General features: G+C 43.1%; 1 protein-coding gene across 1 annotated transcript in view; it reads left to right on the top strand.

Moving 5' to 3' along the window:
- The window catches only part of ints7 (integrator complex subunit 7), a 62,501-nt gene extending 48,139 nt beyond the window's left edge, over positions 1 to 14,362 (top strand). Inside the window, exons 15-20 of the mRNA XM_033025303.1 lie at positions 2,165 to 2,268; positions 3,285 to 3,353; positions 10,086 to 10,218; positions 11,844 to 11,942; positions 12,847 to 13,032; positions 13,539 to 14,362. Coding sequence (XP_032881194.1) covers positions 2,165 to 2,268; positions 3,285 to 3,353; positions 10,086 to 10,218; positions 11,844 to 11,942; positions 12,847 to 13,032; positions 13,539 to 13,829 — 882 coding nt within the window. The 3' untranslated portion in view covers positions 13,830 to 14,362. The remainder of the gene's footprint in view (positions 1 to 2,164; positions 2,269 to 3,284; positions 3,354 to 10,085; positions 10,219 to 11,843; positions 11,943 to 12,846; positions 13,033 to 13,538) is intronic.
- The last annotated feature ends 2,040 nt before the right edge of the window (positions 14,363 to 16,402 follow it).

The following is a 16,402-nucleotide window of genomic DNA, read 5'->3' as shown; positions in this document are numbered from 1 at the left end:
GAACTGGTTTTGAACATAGAACTGCACAGGAATGGGACCATCTGCCCACAATGTTTGTACCGAACAAATTGGTCTCATCTGCCTGTAAGGGACCCATATCCCCCTATTCCCTGCACTTCCATGTGCCAATCCAAATCTCTCAAACGCCGCCTCCACCACCAACCCTGACAAGGTGTTCCAGGCCCTCGCCACTGTGTTTAAAAAAAAATCTGCAAATTTCTATTAAACTTCCCATATTACCTGAGAGCTATGCCCTCTAGTGTTGGACATTTCTACCCTGAGGAAAAGGGTTCTGACTGTATATCCTATCTACGCCCCTCATAAAGTTATTTACTTCTCTCAAGTCTCCCTTCAACTTTTAACGTTGCAGAGAAAACAACCCACCTATCCAACCTCTCCTTCTAGTTCAAACCCTGTAATCCAAGCAGCATTCTGATAAACCTCCTCTGCATCCTCTCCAAAGCCCCCATCTTTCCTGTAATGGGACGACCAGAATTGTATGCAATACTCTAAACACAGCTTAACCAAAGTCCTGTCGAACTGCATCATGACTTCCTGACTCCTATATTCAATGTCCCTAGCAATGAAGCGTAGCATACACTTTCTTAAACATCCTATCTACTATGCTGCCATCTTCAGTGAGCTATGAGCCTGGACTCCAAGATCCCTCTACCCATCAATACAGTTAAGGGTCTTGCCATTAACTGTATCCTCCCTCCTTACATTCAACGTCCCAAAATGCATCACCTCGCACTCATCGGGTTAAACTCCATCTACAATTTCTCCGCCCATTTCTGCAACAGGTCTATATCCTGTTGTATCTTCTGATAGCATTCCCTACTGCCTCCAATTTTGATGTTGTCAGCAAACATACTCACCAACCTATCTACATTTATGTGTAGGTCATTTATATATATATCACAAGTAACAGAAGTCCCAACACAGATCCCTGCGAAGTTCCACTGGTCACAGACCTCCACCACAACTACCTTCCACCACAACCCTCTGTCTTCTATGAATAAGCCATACAATCAAGTAATTGTGAATTCCGTACATCTTAATCTTCTGGATCAGCCTACCATGAGGCACCTTATTAAAAGCCTTACTAAAATCCATGTATACACTATCTTCATCGATCTCCATCAGCTCCTCAAAAACCTCTCCGATTAATGAGACACAACCTGTTATGTCCAAAGTCGTGCTGGCTATCCCTAATTAACCCAATCTCTTCCAAATGGGAGTAAATCCTATCTAGAAGAATTCTCTCCAATAGTTTCACTACAACTGGTGTGAGGCTCACTCTCCTATAGTTCCCTGTCCTATAGTTTTCTCCACTTTCTTTCTTAAACAAAGGAACAACATTGGCCATTCTCCAGTTCTCCTGATCGTCACCTGTGGCAAGAGAAGAAACAAAAATCCTTGTCAAGGCCCTGCAATATCCTTTCTTGCCTCCCTCAATAAACTGGATAGACCCCATCCGATCAGGAAGACTGGAGGATTGAAGGGGCTTATCCATCTTGATGTTCTTCAAAGCTTCAGCATCACTTCCTTCTCAATCTCAAACTGCCCTATCGTATTTTAATTATACACTGCCCTCCAGTCCTTCTCCTCAGAGAATAATAGGTGCAGAGTACTCGTTAGTACCTAACCTACATCTTCCAACTCCAAACATCGATTACCTTCATTATCTTTGAGCTGCCCTACCTTCTTCCTGGTCATCCACTTATTTTTAACGTACGTATAAAAAGATGGGATTTTCCTTAATCTGACTCGCCAATGACATTTATGGCCCCTTTTGGCTCTTTAATCACCCTTCAAAAAGTTTAAGTAATGTCAAAATTACCGTTGACATTCCAGTGCAGGAATGCTGCAGTGGTTGTTATTTAGTTTTGAATCTTGTTCCAAATTCTTTCAAAATTTCTCTTATCTTGGCGTACAATATACCAGACAATTTCAATATCTTTTTGAAATCAAAATGTAAAGAAGCCATTCTTAAGTATTAAGATGTTAATTATAAAGATCAAAATACAAAGTGCTGGAATGTCACCGCGAGTCAGGCAGCATCTGTGGAGAGAATGGGGTGGGCGATATTTTGAGTGGATCCTTCTTCAGAATAATTATCACGATGTTCTCTTCTCATCTAAATTATATGTGCATCATTTAGATGAAGATATCAATGGAGGAGTTCAGAAGTCTAGCAACACGCTACCATGACCTGTATCAATCTTCCTTTGATGCTGATTCTGCCACCTTGAGAAATGTGGAGCTGTATCCTTTTCTGCCCAGCTGGAAGTTCCTGTTTAGTTTATCAATCTACGTAACTATTATGGATTTGTCTTTCATCACCAATTTTAAAGTAGATATTGTTGCTGTAGTATTTTAGCAGAGTATCAATAGGATTTTAAAGTGTTACATATATATAGTGCAAATTATTTTGGGGGCAAAGAGATGCAGTTTTTAAAGTTCGTTAAAAAGTCTTTCATTTTGTTCAAATGCTTTGCTGCCTCTGAGGCCAGTAGATTGCTGCATTTTGCATTGATTTGAGATGAGGTGGGATGAATTTCAACGTTGGAGTTGTAAATGCTCTGTTAATGATTGGCCAACTTTCAGACCTACCAAATTCTCCCACCCCCCCACCCCCCCCCCCCCCCCCACCACAAAAAAACAAAATGGCAGGGATCCATAAATCGTGGCCAAGTCAACCATTGTCTTTTAAGATTACAATAGAGTAAGCAAGTTTCAGTGGCATAACATGTTTCTGCTATTATAACCATTTTTGCTGGCTTGAGTTGCTCTCCTACCTTCTCAGTCCACATTTATCCAGAACAGGTCTTCCAGCGGCAATTCCTGATTAGAGAGTCTCTGAGCAGTGCAGGGTTTTCCAATTCGTGTTTTTTTCATGTCCACGTACATTCACAGAAGTAAATGAAAATTTCCACATCTGGTTAATCAGTTTATTTCTCGACAAAATTGCTGGAGTTTGTCACTCCATCCCTGGATTAGTAGTACAGATAAAATCACAACACTGAGGACCTGTCAAAGTTTACTCACATCTATGCATGTGTACTGGATGCCCTGACGCACATCTATGCATGTGTACTGGATGCCCTGATGGTCACATAAGGTCATCCAACAGTTCCTTGGGGAAGTTCCTTTGCTCAGGAAAATGTAATCTATTTGTTTTCAAAATAATAACACCAAGTCAGCAAATTAACAGGAATTTGGGACCAAGGTTAAGTTCAGATGCGTGAATTGATCTCTGTGGCCTTTAACTTTATCCATAGACAACAACAAAGTTGTCTCCTGATTTCTCACTCTATTGAAGCACTAATCCTGGATCCAGATTCTGCCAGGTAAAAACCTTTAGTTTGTGCTTTAATTGTATGGCGATTTGTATGATTTAATTGTGTGAATTGGTATCCTCATCAGGAACATGTTATGAAGGAAACAGCCATTTGTCCAATGGGTTAGCAGACTACTTTTTGCTGATCATACTAAGCAAATCTTTGGAGGTGTGGGCTGACACATCTCTGGTTCCAAACAGACCTCATCCTGGTGTTTCAAGAGTGGCTTGTAGCGTAGTTGATGTATTTTTATTAGTTTTGCAAAAAACTCCCTCTACTCAAGGAAGATGATTCAATTCAATTATTTAAAAGATAGCAAATTTAACTCCTTTGTTCAAAATGGAAAGAACTCATAAAGTAGAAAACTTTGCGCCAGTTAGTTTACTTCTGTTATAGAGAAAATGTTAGAAGCTTAAATTAAAGACGCATCAGGAAGCTCCAAAAAGTTCAAGGTAGTCAAGCAATGTCAACAAGAGTTTATGAGTTTAATGGAATTATGTGACAGTAAAAGGAAGTTACTGCGCATAGATTTCCAAAAGGCATTTGATAAAGGTGCCACATCAAAGGTTACTGAGAAGATAAAAACATGAGGAAGGAGATAATATTGGTCGACAGAAAATTGGCCAGCTAACAGGAAACAAGGTGTATTTGGATTTTTTCTGGTTAGCAAGATATAATGAATGATATGCTACAGGCATATAACTTTTTGGGGCAGCTTTACAATTATATAAAATGAACTGGTTGTAGGAACTGAGGTAGTTATGAGGAGGAAAAAAGAATGTAAGTGCTAGAGGGTCCGACGTGTCTTCACAGAATATTCATAGCTGATATTTTGGGTCGAGAGCCTTTTTCAGACTGATTATAGTAGGGGGAAGAAAGCTAGAAGGTTTCAAGGTCAAGGTTTCAAGGTCAGTTTATTGTCACATGTACCAATTAAGGTACAGTGAAATTCGAATTACCATACAGCCATACTTTAAAAAAGCAATAAGACATATAAGAAATAAAGTAGACGAGCTTGAGGCTCAGTTAGAAATTGGCAAGTATGATGCTGTGGGAATTATAGAGACATGGATGCCAGAGAGCCAAGGCTGGGAACTGAATATTCAAGGGTATCGAAAAGACAGATGGGTGGGCAGGGGTGGGGTAGCTCTGTTGGTGAGGAATGAAATTCAGTCCCTTGCAAGGGATGACATTGAAACAAGAGATGTGGAGTCAGTATGGATAGAACTAAGGAATTGTAAGGGTAAAAAGACCCTAATGGGAATAATCTACAGGCCCCCAAACAGTAGTCTGGATATCGGGTGCAAGTTGAATCAGGAGTTAAAAATGGCATGTAGTAAAGGTAATGCTACTGTTGTTATGGGATATTTCAACATGCAGATAGACTGGGAAAATCAGGTTGGTACTGGACCCCAAGAAAGGGAGTTTGTGGAGTGCCTCCGTGATGGATTCTTAAAACAGCTTGTATTGGAGCCTACCAGGGAGAAGGCAATTCTGGATTTAATGTTATGTAATGAACCAGATTTGATAAAGGAACTTGAGGTTAAGGAGCCATTAGGAGGCAGTGATCATAATATGGTCAAGTTTAATCTACAATTGGAGAGGGAGAAGGGTAAATTGGAGGTGTCATTGTTACAGTTGAATAAAGGGGACTATGGAGCCATGAGGGAGGAGCTGGCCAAAGTTGACTGGAAATATACCCTAGCAGGGATGACAGTGGAACAACAATGGCAGGTATTTCTAGGAATATGAAGAAGAAAGATTAAAGGGGAGTAAGGGGCGACCGTGGCTGACAAGGGATGTCAGGGACAGTATAAAAATAAAAGTACAAGGTAGCAAAGATGAGTGGGAAGCAAGAGGATTGGGTAATGTTTAAAGAACAACAGTAGATAACTAAAAAGGCAATACGGGGAGAAAAGATGAATTACGAAGATAAGCTAACCAAGAATATAAAGTAGGATAGTAAAAGCTTCTTTAGGTATGTAAAGAGGAAAACATTAGGTAAGACGAAAGTTGGACCCTTGAAGACTGAAAAAGGTGAATTTATTATGGGAACAATGAAATGGCAGATGAATTGAACAGGTACTTTGGATCCGTCTTCACTAAATATTCCTGATATACTAGTGGCCAGAGAATCTGGGGTGACGGAGGAACTGAAGGAAATCCACATTAGGCAGGAAATGGTGCTGGGCAGACTGATAGGACTGAAGGCTGATAAATCCTCAGGGCCTGATGGTCTGCATCCCAGGGTTCTTAAGGAAGAGGTTCTAGAAATCGTGGACGCATTGGTGATCATTTTCCAATGTTCTATAGATTCAGGATCAGTTCCTGTGGATTGGAGGGTAGCTAATGTTAAACCACTTTTTAAGAAAGGCGGGAGAGAGAAAACAGGGAATTATAGACCAGTTAGCCTGACATCGGTGGTGGGGAAAATGCTGGAGTCAATTACAAAAGATGAATTAGCGGCACATTTGGATAGCAGTAACAGGATCGGTCTGAGTCAGCATGGATTTATGAAGGGGAAATCATGCTTGACTAATCTGGAATTTTTTGAGGATGTAATGAGGAAAATGGAAAAGGGAGAGCCAGTGGATGTAGTATACCTGGACTTTCAGAAAGCATTTGATAAGGTCCCACATAGGAGATTAGTGGACAAAATGAGGGCACATCGTATTGGGGGTAGAGTGCTGACATGGATAGAAAATTGGTTGGCCGATAGGAAACAAAGAGTAGGGATTAACGGGTCTCTTGCAGAATGGCAGGCAGTGACTAGTGTGGTACCGCAAGGCGCGGTGCTGGGACCGCAGCTATTTACAATATACATCAATGATTTAGATGAATGGATTCAAAGTAACATTAGCAAATTGGCAGATGACACAACGCTGGGTGGCAGTGTGAACTGTGAGGAGGATGCTATGAGAATGCAGGGTGACTCGGACAGGTTGGGTGAGTGGGCAGATGCAAGGCAAATGCAGTTTAATGTGGATACATGTGAGGTTATCCACTTTGGTAGCAAAAACAGGAAGGCAGATTACTATCTAAATGGTGTTGGGAAAAGGGGAAGTACAACGGGATCTGGAGGTCCTTGTTCATCAGTCAATGAAAGTAAGCATGCAGGCACAGCAGGCAGTGAAGAAAGCAAATGGCATGTTGGCCTTTATAACAAGAGGAGTTGAGTATAGGAACAAAGAGGCCCTTCTGCAGTTGTATAGGGCCCTAGTGAGACCACACCACAGTTTTGGTCCCCTAATTTGAGGAAGGACATTCTTGCAATTGAGGGAGTGCAGTGTAGGTTTACAAGGTTAATTCCCAGGATGGTGGGACTGTCGTATGCTGAGAGAATGTAGTAGCTGGGCTTGTATACTCTGGTGTTTAGAAGGATGAGAGGGGAGCTTATTGAAACATATAAGATTATTAAGGGTTTGGACACGCTAGTGGCAGGAAACATGTTCCCGATGTTGGGGGAAATCCAGAACCAGGGGCCACTGTTTAAGAATAAGGGGTAAGCCATTTAGAACGGAGATAGGAAACACTTTTTCTCACAGAGGGTTGTGAGTCTGTGGAATTCTCTGCATCAGAGGGCGGTGGAAGCCGGTTCTCTGGATACTTTCAAGAGAGAGCTAGATAGGGCTCTTAAAGATAGCGGAGTCTGAGGATATGGGGAGAAGGCAGGAATGGGGTACCGATTGGAGATGATCAGCCATGATCACATTGAATGGGCCGTATGGCCTACTCCTGCACCTATTGTCTATTGTCTATTGACACACAACCACATAAAAGTTACCATAAACATCCACCACAGTGGATTCCCCACGTTCCTCACTGTGATGGAAGGCAATAAAGTCTAATCTTCTTTTTATTCTCCCGCGGTCAGGGCAGTCGAACCCTCCGCAGTCGGGGCGATCGAAGCTCCTGCAGCTCCAACAGCCTGAGGTTGAAGCTCCCGTAGCCGGCTGTCGAAGCCCCCGCGTCGGGGCGATCTAAGCTCCCGTGTGGGGCGATTAAAGCGCCTGCGGCTTATGTTCCCGATGTCGGTTTCTAGCCAGAGACCGCGAGCGCCACGATGTTAAAGTCCGCAGGCACCCGCGGTGGAGATCTGATGTGAAGTGTCACGTTGTAACTGCAGGAAACACATGGTGCAATCATATTTATCTTTTAGTCAAGTGTTTTATTAAGGTTAACAGAACAGTGAAGGGTGGGTTCAACTCTACAGTTTAACTGGAAATGTTCTCAGTTTTTCAGGAAGTGCCGCTTGTTAGTTTTGGTCTTAGCAGCATAGTGATTTTTCTTGTGAAGAATGTGTTCTCTGCTGTGCCAGGAAGTTTGTGGTGGCAGCTCCTCGAGAAAGGTATAAACTCATGCAGAGGAATCTAATCTCAGTGAAGTTGAACTTCAAATTAGTGCCTGCCCTGGGAAAGTTTGATGGGAAAGTGTTAAAGGCGCTGATCCCTGTATCTAATCTGTACAGTAACTTCCCACAAGCTTGTTGAAATAGTGCAATGCAAGCTTTATTCATGGGTCCAAGATGTAAACTTCGAATGAGAGAAGAGGCAATTGTCCAGTTTGTGAAACAAACTACGTCCAATGTATTACAGCAGACATTTTCTAGCTACATCTAGTGAATTCCCTGGCGTGAGTCATGCATGAGTAAGCCTATGAGGGGAGATAAAGCATCAACATACCCAACTATCAGCCAACAAAATGAGATAGACTTTAAAAAACAAATAAAGGATTACATTCTATCTTTGTCCCACCCCCTCCCCTGACATCAGTCTGAAGAAGGGTCTCGACCAGAAACGTCACCCATTCCTTCTCTCCAGAGATGCTGCCTGATCCGCTGAGTTACTCCAGCATTTTGTGTCTACCTAAAGGATGCCAGGGCTGAGTGAGGTCACTAAAATATTGCACAAAAAGGTCTGGGAGCGGCAAGGCTTTTCAGTCGTGAATGGAACAGGGTATATAACCTCATTTTATCCAGCAAGGAAGCAAATAAGTAAAAATGTCTTGGATAAGTTAGAAGCTGAAAGAAATTAAAGAGTTTATCAGTAAAATCGCTCCCATCTCCAATAACTGCTGTTCCTTCCACCATAGCCACTGCTCCATCATGACCAAATTGCCCCCTTCTCATCATTCCCTTTAACCTCCTTTACCCATTTACGCCTGTTTCTCAGTTGGTTACCCTTTACAGCTTTAGACTTTGGGGGTACAGCGCCGAAACAGGCCCTTTGGCCCACCGAGTCCGCACCGACCAGCGATCACTCCATACACTAGCACTATCCTATTACAATTTACAGAATCCAATTAACCTTTAAATTGCATGTCTTTGAGATGTCGGAGGAAGCCAGAACACCTGGAGAGGACCCACGCGTGATGGGGGGAAAGCGTGGGCTCCATACAGGCAGCACCCGTAGTCGGGATCGAGCTCCATCTGGTTAGTTGTGTTGAGTTTCTTCACCAGACACTGCCTTGTTGCTCACTGCCTCTGGCTAAGTCGGTGAAAAAGGTCTAAGGCCAATTCTAAATAAATTCTGAACAAGAAATGCTCCAGAAATTTGACATCAATCTTCTGGGCACTGCGTATGATGACCTTTAGTACATTCTGGATAATGCAGTTGCAGACAAAGAAGGCGGAACATTTCAAAAGAAAGAAAAACTTTCATATATATGATTCTTTGTTACAACCGTTGATATGAATCAAACCTTTTTTTCAACAAGCGAAGCACATTTTTAAAATGCAAACGCTATTCTATTAGAAAATATACTTATAACTCGCAGAGCCCACAGAAGCAGCGAGATCCTCTGATAGAGTGATGTTGATTGTGGGATAACAATGATTAAGATGGAGTTTCCTTCATTTCCTTCGACTGGGCTTATATTCACTGGAATTTAGAAGGATGAGAGGGCATCTTATAGAAACATATATAATTCTTAAGGGATTAGACAGGTTAGATGCAGGAAAAATGTTCCTGATGTTGGGGGAGTCCAGAACCAGGGGTCACAGTTTAAGAATAAAGGGTGGGCCATTTAGGACTGAGATGAGGAAAATCATTTTCATCCAGACAGTTATGAATCTGTGGAATTCTCTGCCACAGAAGGCAGTGGAGGCCAATTCACTGGATGTATTCAAGTGAGAGTTAGATATAGCTCTTAGGACTAATGGAAGCAAGGGTTATGGGGAGAAAGCAGGAACCGGGTACTGATTTTGGATGATCAGCCATGACCATATTGAATGGCGGTGCTGACTTGAAGGGTCGAATGGCCTACTCCTACACCTATTTTCTGTTTCTAACCCCACCCCCAACATAAAACAAGCTAAAGACCACTAAAACCATACATTTAATACATACAAACAACAAAAGAAGGAAGGAACAGACAGACTGTTGGCGAGGCAGCCATTGCTGGCGCCACCCAGTGATAAAATAGAAGAGAGGTGGGGGTGGGACAGGGCCTGACATATGATGGGTAGATACAGGTGAGGGGTGTTTAGAGTGGTATATGGGTGGACTAAGGCCAGAGATGGGTATGCAGACTTGAGGTTACAATCAAAACAGTTGTTACATCACTAAATGGTGAAGCAGGCTTGAAGGGCTGAGTGATCTCCTCATTTGATGGTATTCCAATCAATTGTTATTTGCATATAAAAATCTTTACTATAGTGGGATGTAGTATGTATAAACTGGTATAACTAAGATTTAAATATGTTACCACTTAGTGATTTTGTTTATTGACTCTCCTGTGCAGTTTCCAAGAGTATGGATGCAGTGGGAATGTCCATGCTGAAAGCGAGTATGAAAGAAGCATGCTGTCTGTATTTACTCGGGTGCTGGAGGATGTAGAGTCTCTTAGCAGAAAGTATCCACCTGTTTCCTATCTGGTAAGTAGAGATAGCAGAATGTAAATGTCTTCGATTATGCACCAATAAATTGTGACAAGATTGATTTTTCACAAAATGTTTTTTTTTGTGTGTACGTATGTATATGTGTGTGTATATATATATATGCATATGTCTGTATATATGTGTATTTGTGAGTATGTGTATATATTCACACACTGAACTTTTTTTTCTTGTTTATTATATTGTTTACAGTATACTATGTTTACATATTCTGTTGTGTTGCTGGAAGTAAGAATTTAATTGTTCTATCTAGGACATATGACAATAAAACATTCTTGACTCTTGAAGACTATATGTAAGACAAGTTAAACTTCTACTGGTCCTATCTGCTTTTTCCCTTCCATACATTTCCTTTTGTGAAATCTGCTGACTTAGCCAGGGTATTAGTTTTGTTGATGCTTTACCTCAAACAGGTAGCTTTTATTAATATTTCTGACCATTGATTATTAGATTTGTGGGTGCTCTGTTTTGTCTGAACTCTAGATTACCAACAGAAGTATCTGACACTGCATGTGAATAGCCTTGATGTTCCCGGGATGGCGGGATTGTCATATGCTGAGAGAATGGAGCGGCTGGGCTTGTATAGTCTGCGATTTAGAAGGATGAGAGGGGTTCTTATTGAAACATAAGATTATTAATGTTTGGACACGCTAGAGGCAGGAAACATGTTCCCGATGTTGGGGGAGTCCAGAACTATGGGCCACAGTTTAAGAATAAAGGGTAAGCCATTTAGAACGGAGATGAGGAAAAACTTTTTCACAAAGAGAGTTGTGAGTCTGTGGAATTCTCTGCCTCAGAGGGCGGTGGAGGCAGGTTCTCTGGATACTTTCAAGAGGGAGCTAGATAGGGCTCTTAAAAATAGCGGAGTTAGACGATATGGGGAGAAGGCAGGAACGAGGTACTGATTGTGGATGATCATCCATGATCACATTGAATGGTGGTGCTGGCTCGAAGGGCCAAATGGCCTACTCCTGCACCTATTGTCTATTGTCTATTGATCCCCCACCCACCCCCCAGGAAAATTGGATTAGGAGGGAGAGTTAGACCAGCCATGATGGAGTAGACTTGATGGGCCGAATGGCTTAATTCTGTTCCTGTCACTTATGACCTTATGACCCACCCCCACCCCACCTTGTTGCTACCATCTGACTTTTTTTAGTCTGCAGAAGGGTCCTGACCTGAAACTTCACATATTCATGTTCCCCGGAAATGCTGCCTGACCTGCTGAGTTACTCCAACATTTTGTGTCTTTCCTTGGTAAACTAACCTCTGCAGTTCCTTGTTCCTGCATGCATATATAATATATTACCGGCTGCCTATGTGAGGTCGAGTATACTCCTTGGATTAATTAGTATTTAGTTGGCAACTGAATAAATTAGCTGAAGGGAAGAGGAAAAAAAACAATTCTCAGCCGGGAGGGAGTGGAGGCAAAGTATTCCTGTGATCTGTTTATATAGAAAAGCCTTTTGGATAGACTTGACATTAAAAAAAAAACTATTTAATGCTGCACGCAGATTCTATGTACCTCCTGTTATTATTGTTATGCACTGAATTAATACTTCAGGGGTCACGCTTACTGATTTAATCTTGTGACTTTATTCTAGCATACCATGTGCCTCTGTGGGGCTGTGATTTCGTTGCTGAAAGTCCCCTTATCTTTTCAGAGGTATTTCTTCCAAAAGCTTCAGTCTACCAGCATCAAGGTATGTCAGTTTCTCCCCAGATTTTTCAATAGTACAACTCATGCACCATGTTTTTAACTTTTTCAATTCATATAATATGTTCATGTTGTGAGCAACTCATGCCTTCTCAATTTCCAATCCATTACTTACACTTCCTCTGTCCACATTAGCCAGCTTACTGTGTTCAAATGTTATTTGAGTAATTTTGTGAGTTTAGGCACTGCTTTTGGCCTTGCATTTAAGTCATTGATGTACGCAATGAAGAAAAGCAGTCTTAGAAAGAGCCTTGTGGGAAGCATTTATAACCTCTGCAAAAATCGTAATAAAACCGATAGAATCAAATAATTAATTATTATTTTCTACCTTATGTTTTTTTTAAGTTAATTATGATTAGAACATGGAACTAAAGCAGAGGAACAGGCCTTTCGGCCAATAATGTCTGTGCCTAAAATGATGCCAGGATAAACTAATATCATCTGCCTGCACGTGATCCGTCCCACCATTCCCTGGATGAATGCCCATCTAAAAGCCTCTTAAATATCACTTTCATATTCGCCACCACTACCTCTGGCACAGGCACCTACCAGCTTCTTTATTTAAAAATAAGAGAACATCGCCTTCACTTCTCCTTTAAATTTTGTCCCTCTCACTTTAAAGCTCTGCCCGCATCTTTGGTATTTCCAGACTTGGAAAAATGTTCTGGCTGTCTACCTTATCTCTCATAATTTTGTGTACTTCAAACAGGTCTCTCCTCAACCTCCAGTTTTCCAGAGAAAACAATCCAAGTTTGATTATCAAAAGTTAATTTATCAAAAATCACCTTGAAGTAACATTGACCACATTTCCTACATCAAGCATATCTTATCCAAGCTTCAAGTGTTACCCACAGTGGTAGTTAATGCATGATCTACTATTGTCATTGCAGTTGGCACTGTCACCTTCACCTCGCACCCCAACAGAACCAATCATAGTGCAGAATAACCAGCAACTGGCTCTCAAGGTGGAAGGAGTTATCCAGCATGGCTCAAAACCTGGGTTCTTCAGGAAGATTCAAGCAGTTTGTCTGAATGTTTCCTCCTTACTGCAGAGCAAAGGGGTACAAGATTATAAGGTAATTTGTGCACAAGTTTCAGAACCCGCATTTATTCCAAATAAGTTCTGATGCGGTATCAATAATTGAATATTTATATACTTCATACATGACCAGTTGCAGACATTCACCATTATTTTTAGTAAAGGTATGTGATAATTGCTGGCTGTGTGTGTGTGTGTGTGTGTGTGTAGATTATATGAGTGAGAGTGGAAAGTGTTTGAGAGTAGAACAATTCAGTTTACATCTTGATTAACGATTAATCTACTGAGCAGGTTGGAGCATAATTTGATCTCTGACTATTCTGATGTCTGATGGATTCATAGCTGATGTTTAAAGTTTGGTCCATAAAAAACTGAATAGTGGTTATTACGACACAGTATATAGGTTGTTCACACTGGGGTAGTAATTGCCTGTTATCTCAAAGCTCGATGAATAATACTGCCTGTTTGACGGCAGTAGATTCTAAGTTGATCCAAAGTTGGAGTTTGGTGACACTTGTTGTTCATTTTGTATCCATTCCCTAGGTATTGATGGAGAATATGGCTGATGAAATGGAGCAGCGAGTGGAGCCCCATAATGATTACTTCAGCACACAGTTCCTGTTGTGTTTTGTTTCACTTGGGAATCACATTGTCACTGTTGAAGCTTCGGTTGTTGACTCAAATGGTATAATTTGGAAAACGGGACCAAAAACTACCATTGCTATCAAATCCATGGAGGATCCATTCTCTCAGCAATTGCGCCTGCAGCAGCAGCAGCAACAGCAGTCACAGCAGCAATCGCAGCTGCAGAGGAATGCACTTTGTCGCTTTTAATGTGAAACGCTTCATGCAAAACCATTTGAAGATGCTCAAGACTTGCCAGTTACTCGCTGTGCTGCATCATGATGTTGCAGAACACAGTATTGGGTGAAACCCCATTCTTTGTCATTACATTATGAAACTTAATGGGATTCTGCTTTTTTGAACCAACCTTGTGCCCTATCCACTAAAATATAAATCAAAACCTCTGTTTATTACGGTGGCTCAGTGGCACAGCACTAGAGTTCCTGCTTCGCAGCATCAGAGACCCGGGCTCTATCCTGATTACAGTGCAGTCTTGTATGGGTCTTGCACGTTCTCACTGTGTCCTCCGGGTGCTCCGGTTTGCTCCCACATTCCAAAGCTGTGCAGGTTTGTGCAAATTGGCTTCTGTAAATTGCCCCTAGTGTGTAGGATGTAAAATTGGGAATACCTAGAAATAGTTGAATACATGATTGATCATCTGTGTGGACTTGGTGGCTTAAAGCACCTGTTTCCACGCAGTATCTCTAAACTAAACTAGATTATTACCAGTGCTGTTCTATGAATGAGTTCGTACATTTTATTCTCTAGTTTTATAATTAACTGGACCAAGGGGGACCCGTTGGGTCCCATCCCCTCAACGTGTGGTTGCGGGGGGGGGGGGGGGGGGGGGGGGGGGGGGCTGCGGCGTCACACACACACTAACCACCCCACACACACGGGGGGGGGGTGGGGGAGGGAGGGAAAGGAGGGGGTAGGGAGGGGAGTGGGGGGGGGGGGAAGGGGGAGAGAGAGGAGGGGGGAAGGATGGAGGAGCAGAGAGGGGAGGAAAGGGAGAGAGGAGGGGGGGAAAGGGAAGGGGGTGGGGGAGGGAGAGAGGGGGAGTGAGAGGGGAGGGGGGGGAGAGTGGGTCCCGACCCCTCTGCGGGGGGGGGCTGCAGCGTCACACACACTAACTACCCCCCCCCCCACACACAGGGGGGGAGGGGGGGTGGGAGGGGGAGAGAGAGGGGGGAGAGGGGGAGAGAGGAGGGGGTGGAGGAGGGGGGAGGGTTTAGTGGGGTGGGGGGCAGAGGGGGGAGAGAGAGTAGAGGGGAGAGAGGAGGGGAGAGGGAGCGAGCGGGCTGCGAAAAGCGGAGAGAGCCAGGGAAGAGAGAGAGAGAGCTCTAGTACAGGGCCCGATTCTGCATCTCTCGTGTTCTCTCGGGAAACCCGAGTCAGGGCGGATAGCAGCAGGAGGGAGCGGGTATCAGCGGGCGGGAAGCGGGGAGGAGCGGTTAGCCGCGGGGGGAAGGGGCGGGGGAGGGGGGGTGACTTCACTCGCTGCGTGTGGAACATGGTGCAGCAGGCCGCGAGGAGAAAGTTCTTGAAAAGCAAGCTGGGAAACTCGTGAGTGCTCGTGAGCGCCCTTGACCGTGGGTGCCCAGCAGGCATCCCGATAAAAACTGCAGCGGGCCGTTAACTTCAAAAAAGATCTCTGATTGGTGAACAATTTTAGTAAAAAAACACGGGAAATAATTAATCAAATTTTCAGATGAGGCTGTTTTCGAGATCATGAGGTAAATCTCTACCGGAATATGTAAAAATTTCACCGTTAGCGCGTCGGGTTTTCGAGGAGATGTGAATCACATACAAACACATACATCCACACACAAATAAATACATCCATATCCAAGATCAGAGTTTTACTAGACTAAGTGGGACCTGTTGGGTCCCAGCATCACAAGGGAGGGCTGGTCCCCCAATGCAATATTCCACCTCTCCACCAATTCCAATATTGGTGACCAGTGGGGGGGGCGCTTTCTGGAGCGCTAGTATGGGTGTTGTGCGCTGAACGGACTGGTTTCCAGAGAACTAGTATGGACATTGTGGGCCGAATGGATTATTGTGCTGGCGGCTCAGTCACTCAAGCCTGTTGTGCTGGCAGCTCACTCACGGCTGGTGGGCTCGCAGTTGACTCACGGTTATTCTTTGAAATTCCATTTCAAGAAGGGTGCAAGGGCACCAAATTCAAGAGCAGTTTCATATCATTTCAAGCAGGGTGCAAGGCCACCACAGACAGCGAGTCGTGACCTCCCCCATCTTGCAGAGACTGAGCCACGCCCACACTTCAGAGTTTTATAGTTCCTCCCACCAGAAGGGGCGTGGGCCTTCATGGTGTGATTGACAGGCGAGAGAATCTCAACATTTTTTCAACACTAATAACTCTTATTTTTCATAGATGGGAAACATCCTCGGCACCTGATGAGTGGAGGGGGACTCTGAGAAGACAGCTCTAATTATGCAAGGCAGCTTGCTTTAGCACTTTCAAAACCAAAGGCAAGGCAACTTGCTTTAGCACTTTCAAAACCAAAGGCAAGGCAGGTCGCTTGAGCACTTTCAAAACCAAAGACAACACAGCTTTAGCACTTTCAAACCAAACACACCTTTGCATTTTCATACTACATTTTCAAACCATATTAACAATTTTAATTAAAAAAGTCGCGAAAATAATGTACCAAATGTACAGAGGAGTGGATTTCTAAAATCACAAGGAAAATCTCTACTGAAATATGTAAAAATATCCCCGTTTTGGCATCTGGTTTTCGAGCAGACGAAATCACAGG

Source organism: Amblyraja radiata, chromosome 8, assembly GCF_010909765.2.
Source record: "Amblyraja radiata isolate CabotCenter1 chromosome 8, sAmbRad1.1.pri, whole genome shotgun sequence".
In the NCBI taxonomy this organism is placed as follows: Eukaryota; Metazoa; Chordata; class Chondrichthyes; order Rajiformes; family Rajidae; genus Amblyraja; species Amblyraja radiata.
Note: the sequence above shows the minus strand (reverse complement) of the source record. Positions and strands in the feature narration are given on the sequence as shown.